At 47.8% G+C, this 13,150-nt stretch overlaps 1 protein-coding gene across 1 annotated transcript in view; it reads right to left on the reverse strand.

Moving 5' to 3' along the window:
* Positions 1-7,818, reverse strand: part of LOC139253580 (dmX-like protein 1) — a 200,946-nt gene extending 193,128 nt beyond the window's left edge. The window contains exon 1 of the mRNA XM_070873611.1: positions 7,479-7,818. Coding sequence (XP_070729712.1) covers positions 7,479-7,565 — 87 coding nt within the window. The 5' untranslated portion in view covers positions 7,566-7,818. The remainder of the gene's footprint in view (positions 1-7,478) is intronic.
* Between the last annotated feature and the right edge of the window lie 5,332 nt (positions 7,819-13,150).

The raw sequence follows: 13,150 nt of genomic DNA on the forward strand, positions 1-13,150 counted from the left end.
CCGGACGTCTCAAAGCACTTTACAGCCAGGGAAGTACTTTTGTCCCACTGTTGTAATGTGGGAAGCGCAGCAGCTAATTTGCAGACAGCAAGCTCCCACAAACAGCAATGTAATAACAACCAGATAATCTGTTTTTGTTATGCTGATTGAGGGTTAAATATTGTTTTGGACACCAGCGATAACTCACCTGTTCTTCTTCGAAACAGTGCCATGGGATATTTTACTTCCACCTGAGAGAGCAGACAGGGTCTCGATTTAACGTCTCATCTGAAATACGGCACCTCCGACAGTGCATCAACCCCCTCTGCACTGGCAACCTAGATTTATGTGCTCTAGTCCCTTCTAACTTAGAGGCGAGTGTGCTACCCACTGAGCCACAGCAACCATGCACTTTTTTGTTTCATTTTCTCAACAATTTGCACCTCCTCTATAATTTTTTTTAAAATTCATGCACGGGATGTGGGTGTCATTGGTAAGGCCAGCATTTATTTCCCTTGAGGAGGTGGTAGCGAGCCGCCTTCTTGAACTGCTGCAGTCCTTGTGGTGAAGGTACACCCGCAGTGCTGTTAGGGAGGGAGTTCCAGGATTTTGACCCAGCGACAATGAAGGAACGGCGATATATTTCCAAGTCAGGATGGTGTGTGACTTGGAGAAGAACTTGTAGGTGACGGTGTCCCCATGTGTCTGCTGCCCTTGTCCTTCTAGGTGGTAGAGGTCATGGGTTTGGGAGGTTATGTTGAAGAAGCCTTAGCGTGTTGCTGCAGTGCATCTTGTAGATGGTACATACTGCAGACACGGTAAAAATAACCAGAGTGCAGAATGGGATGTTTGCCAGGAAATCAACTTTGATTGGAGATATGTATCAGATTAATGCATCATGTTAAATTCTCCATTCTGCGAAGGTCACATTTCCAGATTTAAAAATATCCAGATTTCAATGTAAACTTGGGAAACCAATTTTAATAGAGTTTATAGCAGAGTTAAGGTTCCAATTGCAAATTAATCACCAATATAAATGAGGAACTAATTAGTCCTACATAATAGCCTTATCCATCAAAAAGCTAAATTACAGAATTCCATTCACCAAAGTAATGAATACATGTGTCCTTGTAGGAAAATTACCTTTTCTTCTGAAGCATCTAATCTACCTTAAAACCAGTTGCAGCACATGATAGATCTGCCAAACCTTCATTAAATGAATTATATTGTTACCAATGCAATTGTTAACTTCTTTAGATATGACCACTTTCATTTTATGGATGCAGTTCAATCGCTATGTACAAATGTATGAGCACCATCCATGCTGCCATGTGGTATAAAATTAGAGAAACACAGCAATTCCTTTTAAATTGAGACTGAATCATTGCAGCAAGAAAGTTGGACAATAAAAAAGGAGCATGTTTGTTTGTGCCAGATCATGATTCCATATATAACTGAAAGACAGATCAGATGGCTTTGTGCAAGGTTTAATCTATATTCAAAGAATGATGAGGGTCAGAGCTAATAAAAGGTAATTTGTTTCCCCTTTTCCATTAGAGAATTGCTTCACGTAGTGACATAATATCCTGGAACCCTCATCATAAAATCCCCCACTTACATTGTGGAGCATCTTCCACATCAACGCAATCATAAGAATAATTGCAATTTCAAATGTATCCTTTCATCAGCATTAGGATTTCCAATAATAATCAACTGATTCTTGCTCAAAAGTGTATGTTGTAACCAGGCGAGGAGGGGAACAGTGTAGACTGTAATGCCATCGAAACAGCCACTCATTGTCCAATTCAGAAATGAAATACAGCCACTTAGCTGAGATAGCAGTTATGGATGCCTGTGGGATATCTCGGAGGGTTGTAGGGCTAGAGGAGATTACAGAGATAGGGAGGGGCGAGACCATGGAGGGATTTGAAAACAAGGATGAGAATTTTGAAGTCAACGCATTGCTTAATGTAGGTCAGCGAGCACAGGGGTAATGGTCATCAAAATCCACGGCGCTGCCTTGAACAACGTGGACCATTTTCCATAACTTGGGAGCCTACTATCAGCAAAGGCAGACATCGATGACGAGGTCCAACACCGCCTCCAGTGTGCCAGTGTAGCCTTCGGTCGCCTGAGGAAGAGAGTGTTCGAAGACTAGGACCTCAAATCTGGCACCAAGCTTATGGTCGACAGGGCTGTAGTGATATCCGCCCTCCTATATGACTCAGACACGTGGACCATATACAGTAGACACCTCAAAGCGCTGGAGAAATACCACCAATGCTGCCTCCGCAAGATCCTGCAAACCCATTGGGAGGATAGGTGCTCTAACGTCCGTGTTCTCGATGAGGCCAACATCGCCAGCATCGAAGCACTGACCATATTAACCAGCTCCGTTGGGTGGGCCGCATCGTCCACCTGCCCGACAAGAGACTCCCAAAGCAAATACTCTACTCTGAACTCCTACACGGCAAGCGAGCCCCAGGTGGGCAGAAGAAACGTTTCAAGGATATCCTCAAAGCCTCCTTGATATAGTGCAACATACCCACCGACACCTGGGAATCCATGGCCCAAGACCTCCCTAAGTAAAGGAAGAGCACCCGGGAGGGCACTGAGCAGCTCGAGTCTTGTCGTCGATAGCATGCAGTAAACAAGCGCAGGCAGCGGAAGGAGCATGCGGCAAACCAGACTCCTCACCCACCCTTTCCTTCAACGACTGTCTGTCCCATCTGTGACAGAGATTGTAAATCCCATATTGGACTGTTCAGTCACCTGAGAACTCACTTTTAGAGTGGAAGCAAGTCTTCCTTGATTTCGAGGGATCGCCTATGATGATGAATGGGTGAAGGGACTTTGTGAGTTAGGATATGGGCAGCAGACTGCAGGATGACATCAAGTTTACAGAGGGTAGAACTTGGGAGGCCAGTCAGAAGTGTGTTGGAATAGTCAAGTCTAGAGGAAACAAAGGCATGGATGAGGGCTTCAGCAGCAGATGAGGAGCTGAGGCAGGGGCAGAGTCAGGTAAATTTACGGATGTGGAAATCGGCAGTCTTAGTAATGGCGTAGATCTATGGTCGGAGCTCATCTTGGGGTCAAATATGGCACCAAGGTTGCGAACAGTCTGGTTCAGCCTCAGGCAGTTGCCAGGGAGAGGGATGAAGTCAGAAAATGCTGGAAATACTCAGGTTAGGCAGCATCTGTGGAGAAAGAAACAGAGTTAATGTTTCAGGTTGATCTTTAGTCAGAACTCCAGCATCCGTGGTATTTCAGATTTTCAGCATCCGTGGTATTTTGCTTAGTTAAGAGGGATGGAGTCGGTGGCCAAGGAACGGAGTTTGTGGCGGGGATTGAAGACAGTGGCTTAGGTCTTCCCAATATTTAGCCGGCGGAGGAAATTTCTGCTTTGTACTGGATGTCGGACAAGCAGTCTGACAACTTAGAGACGGTGGTGTGCTTCAACCATAAGAGTTTGATAACCACTGATCTAAATGACCACACTATGCGATAGTAGGTTATTGATCATGGGTGCCATCACAAGTTAGCCCCATCTGGTCTTTACCTGACATTCACGTGTAATTTATCATCACTGATTGGGTCTGTGGTGGATCCGTTGGTCAGGATCACAGATTGCATGTCGTCATGGAGCAGGCGGAGGATTGGGACCAACTTTTGGGGGCAGCCGAAATGGAGGAGGACGATCCATAGTCCCTCGCAGTTAACAGTGTCAAAGGCCTTTGTAAGTTCAAAGAAGGCCATGTAACAAGGGTTGGTGCTGTTCCCTGCATTTCTCTTGCAGTTGTCGTGGTGTAAAGATCATGTTCGTTGTACCCCATAGTGGACGGAATCTGCAAATCTGGCACCAAGCTTATGGTCGACAGGGCTGTAGTGATACCCGCCCTCCTGTATGGCTCAAAGATGTGGACCATATACAGTAGACACCTCAAATCGTTGGAGAAATATCACCAACGCAGCCTCCGCAAGATCCTGCAAATCCTCTGGGAGGATAGATTCCCCAATGTCAGTGTTCTCGATCAGGCCAACAGCCCCAGCATCGAGGCACTGACCACACTCGACCAGCTCCGTTGGGCGGGCCACATCGGCCACCTGCCCGACACGAGACTCCCAAAGCAAGCATTCTACTCGGAACTCCTACATGGCAAGCGAGCCCCAGGAGGGCAGAGGAAACAGTTCAAGGACACCCTCAAAGCCTCCTTGATAAAGTGCAACATCTCCACCAACACCTTGGAGTCCTTGGCCAAAGACTGCCCTAAGTGGAGGAAGAGCATCCGGGAGGGCGCTGAGCACCTCGAGGCTCGTCGTTGAGAGCATGCAGAAAGCAAGCGCAGGCAGTGGGCGGCAAACCAGACTCCCCACCCACCCTTTCCTTTAACGACTGTCTGTCCCACCTGTGACAGAGACTGTAATTCCTGTATTGGACTGTAGTCATCTGAGAATTCACTTTTAGAGTGGGAGTATGTCTTCCTCAATTTCGAGAGACTGCCTATGATCATGGGTCCCTGGGGAGCAATCTAGAATGAGGGGGTAGACCTTGTTTCCAACACAGACATGCACTTACCTATTGCAGCCTCCCTGCTGCCACCCAACTGAGATCAGCTAACACAGTACAGATCATGAATTGAAGCTGGGATCTTCTCGTTAGCATGATTCAGTGACACACTTAGCAGCAAATCTAATAACTTAAAACTATTTGGGAGGGCAATACTTGGTTACATTATCCATAATTTAAGTGACTCAGCCAACACCATCCAGCTATTCTCACGCAGGAATTCCACTGACAGAACAAGACACATTTACAAAGCAAGACTGACAGAACCAGTTGAATACATACAGACTAGACATGCTAGCTTGAACAGGTGGGTGATTAACCTCGAACAGGAGACTCATCTCCAAAAGGAGATGGCTCTACCCAAAAGTGCGACGGTTAGAATGTGAGTATCCCGACGCACGTCTAGTACATCCGACAGCGTCCTCATCCAGGCCAACAACCCCAGCATTGAAGCACTGACCACACTCGATCAGCTCTGCTAGGCAGGCCACATAGTTCGCATGCCTGACACGAGACTCCCAAAGCAAGTGCACCTTCACGACAGACGAACCAAAGGTTGGCAGCGGAAACGTTACAACATAAAAACTGACTGCAAAAGCTTCTATAGATATGTGAAGAGAAAAAGATTAGGGAGACCAACGTAGGTCCTTTGCAGTCAGAGTCAGGTGAATTTATAATGGGGAACAAAGAAATGGCAGACCAACTGAACAAATACTTTGGATCTGTCTTCACTAAGGAAGACACAAATAACCTTCCGGAAATACTAGGGGTTCGAGGGACTAGCGAAAAAGGAGGAACTGAAGGAAATCCTTATTTGTCAGGAAATTGCGTTAAGAGAAATTGATGGGATTGAAGGCCGATAAATCCCCAGGGCCTGATAAGTACTCTGGGATGCAGCCTAAGGAAGTCGCCCTAGAAATAGCGGATGCATTGGTGATCATTTTCCAACATTCTATTGACTCTGGATCAGTTCCTATGGACTGGAGGGTAGCTAATGTAACACCACTTTTTAAAAAAAGGAGGGAGAGAAAAAACAGGGAATTATAGACCGGTTAGCCTGACATCGGTGGTGGGGAAAATGTTGGAATCAATTATTAAAGATGAAATAGCGCATTTGGAAAGCATTGACAGGATCGGTCCTAGTCAGCATGGATTTATGAAAGGGAAATCATGCTTGACAAATCTCTAGAATTTTGTGAGGATATAACTAGTAGAGTGGACAAGGGAGAACCAGTGGATGTGGTGTATGTGGACTTTCAAAAGGCTTTTGACAAGGTCCCACACAAGAGATTAGTGTAATGTATTGACGTGGATAGAGAACTGGCTGGAAGAAAGGAACAGAGAGTCGGAATAAACGGGTCCTTTTCAGAATGACAAGCAGTGACCAGTGGGGTGCCGCAGGGTTCAGTGCTGGGACCCCAGCTATTTACAATATACAATGATTTACATGAAGGAATTGAATGTAATATCCCCAAGTTTGCAGATGACACTAAGCTGGGTGGTGGTGTGAGCTGTGAGGAGGATGCTAAGAGGCTGCAGGGTGACTTGGACAGGTTAGGTGAGTGGGCAAATGCAGTATAATGTGGATAAATGTGAGGTTATCCACTCTGGTGACAAAAACAGGAAGACAGAATATTATCTGAATGGTGACAGATTAGGAAAAGGGGAGGTGCAACGAGACCTGGGTGTCATGATACATCAGTCATTGAAGTTTGGCATGCAGGTACAGCAGGCGGTGGATGCGGCAAATGGCATGTTGGCTTTCATAGCTAGAGGATTTGAGTATAGGAGCAGGGAGGTTTTACTGCAGTTGTACAGAGCCTTGATGAGGCCACACCTGGGATATTGTGTTCAGTTTTGGTCTCCTAATCTGAGGAAGGACGTTCTTGCTATTAAGGGAGTACAGCAAAGGTTCACCAGATTGATTCCCGGGATGGCAGGACTGACATATGAGAAGAGACTGGATCAACTCGGCTTGTATCCACTGGAGTTTAAAAGAATGAGAGGGGATCTCATAGAAACATAAAATTCTGACGGGATTGGACAGGTTAGAGGCAGAAAGAATGTTCCCATTGCTGGGGAGTTCCAGAACCAGGGGTCCCAGTCTAAGAATAAGAGGTAAGCCATTTAGGACCGAGATGAGGAGAAACTTCTTCACTCAGAGAGTGGTTAACCTGTGGCATTCTCTACCGCAAAAAGTTGTTGAGGCCAGTTTGTTAGATATATTCAAAAGGGAGTTAAATATGGCCCTTACGGCCAAAGGGATCAAGAGGTATGGAGAGAAAGCAGGAAAAGGGTACTGAGGTTGAATGATCAGCCATGATCTTATTGAATGGTGGTTCAGGCTCGAAGGGCCTGCTCCTGCACCTAATTTCTATGTGTCCATGATTCTAAGGACACCCTCAAAACCTCCCTGATAAAGTGCGACATCCCCACTGACATCTGGGAGTCCCTGGCCAAAGACTGCCCTAAGTGGAGGAATTGCATCTGGGAGGGGGCTGAGCACCTCGAGTCTCAACGCCGAGAGCATGCAGAAATCAAGCGCAGGCAGCGGAAAGAACATGCGGCAAACCAATCCCACCCACCCCTTCCCTCAACGACTATCTGTCCCACCTGTGACAGGGACTGTGGTTCACGTATTGGACTGTTCAGCCACCAAAGAACTCGCTTCAGGAGTGGAAGCGAGTCTTCCTGGATTCCGAGGGACTGCCAATGATGACACTCGACAGGTTCTTGTGCATCTTGTGGCGAGGAAGTGCATTGCTGTGTACGAGGCTGTGCACAGCGGCGCGCGCAGCTGGCGGGACTCTCCCCGCTGGATACGCGCAGAGGCGCACCGGGGCTGCTCCACTGACGACTGCATCCACTCCCTTTACCCTCCACTCCTCCCCGGTGCAGCCAGGCGTCCCCCACCGTCGGCCCGCACACTCACCGTGAACGGTTCATCGCCGACGTTGCCCACCGAGAAGCAGCTGTCCCCGGGATTGACGGCGCCAGTCAGCACCTGGTGAAGATTCATCTTTCTGTGCGCCTCTGGTTCCCCGGCCAGTAACACAAGATGGGACAAGCGGCCAGTCACCCTCCCGGCCCGCTGCCGACCCCACGGCTCATCTCCGGCCAACAACGGCGACACCTGTCCTGAGGAACACCCGCACGCTGACCTGGACTCGGCCTGTGTTCGCTCGATTCCTGTTGACGTGTCTGATGGCCGCCGTCTTTCTGCCCGTTTCTCACTGACGCCGCTTGTAACATCCAGCCGCCATCTTGCTGACACATCCTACGCTCGCGAGAGCTGGCGCGGGATGGGGCGCGGCCCGTTACCATGGAGATGGCAGACTGCGTCCAATGAGGGAGAGCGTGAGGCGCAGGGCCGTGCGGGTGATTGTGGATGGGTAGCGAGCGGTCGATGAGGGAAGCTGATCCCGTCAATGTCTCAAACTGCTGGAGCCAGGGGTCGCCAATCCTGTAGGATTGTCCTGGTGGCTCCAGAAAGTCCGCATCAATCACCTGGTCATTGCTATGAGCAACCGAGACTAAAGTCACAGGGACATGAAAAAATGTGTTTTGTTTTCATTTTCTTTGAATATTTTTGTCTTATTTATAAAACTATTGGAGATGGAAGGGGAGGGGGGGGGACTGTTTTTCCAGACAGTCAACAATCAACAGGATTAATAAATTATCTCGCAGTAAAGAATCCTCGAGGAATGAGTGACTGTAACATGTTCGAATTTCAAATTCAGTTGGAGGGTGAGAAAGTTGGATCTCAAACCAGTGTCCCAAGCTTAAATAAAGGAGACTACAAAGGTATGAGGACAGAGTTGGCGAAAGTGGACTGGGAAAATAGATTAAAGTATGGGATGGTTGATGGTTGATGGTTGAGTAGGGATAAATGGTTCATTCTCGGGTTGGCAGTCAGTAACCAGTGGGGTTGTTTCTTTGTTTCTATAGGAATGGGGTACTGAAGTTGCATTTTCAGCCATGAACTCATTGAATGGCAGTGCAGGCTAGAAGGGCCGAATGGCCTATTCCTGCACCTATTTTCTATGTTTCTATGCCACAGGGATCAGTGCTGGAACCCCAACTATTTACAGTCTAGATCAACGACTTGGAGGAAGGGACTGAGTGTAACATAGCCAAGTTTGCCGACGACACAAAGATGGGAGGAAAAGCAATGTGCGAGGAGGACACCCAAAATCTGCAAAAGGACATAGGCTAAGTGAATGGGCAAAAATTTGGCAGATGCAGTATATATAATGTTGGAAAGTGTGAGGTCAAGCAATTTGGCAAAAAAAAATCAAAGAGCAAGTTATCATTTAAATGGAGACAGATTGCAAAGTGCTGCAGTACAGCAGGATCTGGGGGTACTTGTGCATGAAACACAAAGGTTAGTATGCAGGTGATCAGGAAGGCCAATGGAATCTTATTGCAAAGGGGATGGAGTATAAAAGCAGGGAAGTCTTGCTACAGTTGTACAGAGTATTGGTGAGGCCACACCTGGAATACTGTGTCCAGTTTTGGTTTCCATATTTACGAAAGGATATACTTGCTTTGGACGCACTTCAGAGAAGGTTCACAAGGTTGATTCCAGAGATGAGGAGGTTGACTTATGAGGAAAGGTTCAGGAGGTTGGGTCTCTACTCATTAGATTTCAGAGGAATGAGAGGTGATCTTATTGAAACATATTAAAGATAATGAGGGGGCTCAACAAGGTGGATGTAGAGAGGATATTTCCACTCATTAGGGGAAACTAAAACTAGGCGACATAGTCTCAGAATAAGGGGCTTCCCACTTAAAACTGAGATGAGGAAATTCTTCTCTCAGACAGTTGTAAATCTATGGAATTCTCTACCCCAGAGAGCTGTAGAGGCTGGGTCATTGAATATATTTAAGGCGGAGATAGATAGATTTTTGAGTGATAAGGAATAAAGATGTGTATGGTGAAAGAGTCAGACTGAACACAGTGAGCTCAAAGTAAAGTGTGACCATAGTCTTTTATTGCAGGTCTCCAGAGTGCCTCTCCAACCTGTGAAGCCTCCTTAAATACCTGTGCTCCCAAGGGATTATGGGATCCCTTGGGACTCCAGGGGATGAGCCCTCTAGTGGCTGCACAGCGTAAATGCAAGCATACATATAAAAACAACACTCCTGCCCCAAAGTCAATAGTGTAACTATTTACAACATGCACAAAGGTCTTTTTGTTTACAACAGATGCCCGTTTGGAATCTGATCGGCGGCGGCGCTATTCCAGAGAAACATGGAAAGTTTACTGAAGTCGGTCCCGCACACCATGGTCTTCCAGGACAACATCTTGTTCACAGGTCAGAACACAATTGAGCATCTGCAGAACCTGGAGCACACTCTTAGTTGACTCAACCGCGTGTGGCTCAGGTTAAAACGCTCAAAGTGCGTTTTCCTGGTGCCTGAAGTGGAGTTCCTGGGAAGGAGGATTGCGGCGGACAGCATCAAGCCCACCAACGCGAAGACGGAGGCAATCGAGAACGCAAGGAGGCCACAGAACGTGAAGGAGTTGCGGTCGTTTCTGGGACGCCTGAACTACTTTGGTAACTTCTTACCGGGTCTCATCACACTGTTAGAACCACTGCATGTCTTACTACGAATAGGGGATGAATGGGTTTGGGGCAAAAGCCAAGAAAATGCCTTTGTAAAAGCGAGAAAATTGTTATGCTCAAACAAATTGCTTGTGTTGTATGATCCATGTAAGCGTTTGGTACTAGCATGTGATGCGTCGTCATATGGTGTTGGGTGTGTATTGCAACAAGCTAATGATTTCGGGGAAACAGCAACCAGTTGCTTATGCATCCAGGAGACTGTCTGAGGCTGAGAGAGCCTACAGCATGATTGAGAAAGAAGCATTAGCGTGTGTCTATGGGGCAAAGAAAATGCATCAATACCTGTTTGGGCTAAAATTCGAATTGGAAACTGACCATAAGCCACTTATATCCCTGTTTTCTGAGAGTAAAGGGATAAATACCAACGCATCCAGAGATGGGCGCTCACGTAATCCGCATACAACTACGCCATCCGCCACAGGCCAGGCACAGAAAACTGTGCCGATGCTCTCAGTAGGCTGTCATTGCCCATCACGGGGGTGGAAATGGCGCAGCCCGCAGATCTAGCCATGGTTATGGAAGCATTTGAGAGTGAGCAATCACCCGTCACTGCCCGGCAGATCAAAACCTGGACAAGCCAGGACCCCGTATCATCTCTCGTCAAAAGCTGTGTGCTTCACGGGAGCTGGTCCACTGTCCCAGTGGAAATGCAGGAAGAGATAAAGCTGTTCCAGCGGCGCAAAGATGAAATGTCTATACAGGCAGACTGCATTCTGTGGGGCAATCGAGTAATGGTCCCCAAGAAGGGCAGAGACACCTTCATCAATGACCTCCACAGTACCCACCCAGGCATCGTAATGATGAAAGTGATAGCCAGATCCCACGTGTGGTGGCCCGGTATCAATGCGGACTTAAGAGTCCTGCATTCACAGATGTAATACATGCTTGCAGTTAAGCAATGTACCCAGGGAGGCGCTGCTAAGTTTATGGTCTTGGCCCTCCAAACTGTGGTCTCGGGTACACGTCGATTATGCAGGCCCGTTCTTGGGTAAAATGTTCCTTGTGATTGTAGACACGATTTCCAAGTGGATTGAATGTGAGATAATGTCGGCTAGCACGTCCGCTGCCACTACTGAAAGCCTGCGAGCCATGTTTGCCACTCACGGCTTACCCAATGTCCTGGTGAGCGACAACGGGCCATGTTTTACCAGTGCTGCGTTCAAAGAATTCATGACCCGCAACGGGATCAAACATGTCACATCTGCCCCGTTTAAACCAGCGTCCAATGGTCAGGCAGAGACTGCAGTGCAAACCATCAAGCAAGGCTTGAAGAGGGTAACTGAAGGCTCACTGCAGACTCGCTTATCCCGAGTCCTGCTTAGCTACCGCACGAGACCCCACTCGCTCACTGGGATCCCACCGACTGAACTGCTCATGAAAAGAGCACTTAAGACAAGGCTCTCGTAGATCAGGATGAACTAACATGAACAGGTAGAGAGCAGGCGGCTTCAACAAAGTGCATACCATGATATCGCAAATGTGTCACGCGAGATTGAAATCAATGATCCTGTATTTGTACTGAATTATGAACAAGGTCCCAAGTGGCTTCCTGGCACTGTTGTGGCCAAAGAGGGGAGCAGGGTGTTTCAGGTCAAACTTTCAAATGGGCTCATTCATCAGAAACACTTGGACCAAATCAAACTCAGATTCATGGACTATCCTGAGCAACCCACCTTGGACCCTATCTTTTATGATCCCCAACATACACATCAGTGGCAACTGGCACCACGGTTGACCATGAAGCAGAACCCATCATCCACAGCAGCCCAGCAGTGCCCAACACACCAGGCAGCCCAGCAAGGCCAGCTGCACAACAGCCCAGCAAGGGCCCAACAAATGATTCAACAACACCAGCTTTCACAGCGAGACGATCAACCAGGGCAAGAAGGGCCCCAGATCGACTCATATTGTAAATAGTTACACTGTTGACTTTGGGGCGGGAGTGTTGTTTTTATATGTATGCTTGCATTTACGCTGTACAGCTACCAGAGGGCTCATACCCTGGCATCCCAAGGGATTCTTTAATCCCTTGGGAGCACAGGTATTTAAGGGGGGCTCACAGGTTGGAGAGGCAATCTGGAGAGCTGCAATAAAAGACTAAGGTCACACTTTACTTTGAGCTCACAATGTTCAGTCTGACTCTCCATACATAACAATAACAAGTGGTGACGAGATTACGGACTTACACGCAAAAATGGCAAACCTTGGTACTTTGCAGCAGTTCGCCGATGGTGATGATTGGGACGCCTTTATGGAGACACTCTACCATTTCTTCACAGCAAATGACCTGTTAGGCGATAATTCGGGCAGAGTGGCTAATAAGTGCAGAGCTAACCTGCTAACCAGTTGTGGGCCCACCGTCTATGGCCTCGTCAGGGACCTGCTGGCACTAGTGAAGACAATGACCAAGACATACGAAGAAGTTGCAACGTTGATCCAATAACAACTCAAGACCAAAAAGAGCATCCTCATACCCAGACACCGGTTTTATACCCACACGGCCCGAAGGCCAGGAAATCGCGAAATATGCTGCAGGCCTCAGGAGGCTGGCGGCACCATGAGATTTCGGCGACAACCTCACCCAAGCACTGCGGGATAGCTTTGTCATCGGAATCGGCCAAGAGGGCCTTCTTCACAGGCTACTATCTGCGGATACCACAGTCACACTGCAGAACCATCACTATGAACCAGGCATTCATGACCTCGACCTGCACCTCTAGGCAGATGACTCATCCTCAGGACTCAAACCTGGCAAGTACTCTTCACAGAATGGTGCCTTTTAGAGGCTGGACTGTAGATCGTGAATCTCCTGAGGGGAGAGAGAGAGAACAGGCCCCCAAGTCCCTTAACTCAGAGACCGCCGAGGGGTGCTAATCGAGCAGCACCATGCTGGTGTTGCGGAGGGAATCACAGGGCTCACCAGTGTCGTTTTAAGGACTATGTGTGTAAAGGCTGCAGCACAAAGGATACCCTC

This window comes from Pristiophorus japonicus, chromosome 1 (assembly GCF_044704955.1).
Source record: "Pristiophorus japonicus isolate sPriJap1 chromosome 1, sPriJap1.hap1, whole genome shotgun sequence".
NCBI lineage: Eukaryota > Metazoa > Chordata > Chondrichthyes > Pristiophoridae > Pristiophorus > Pristiophorus japonicus.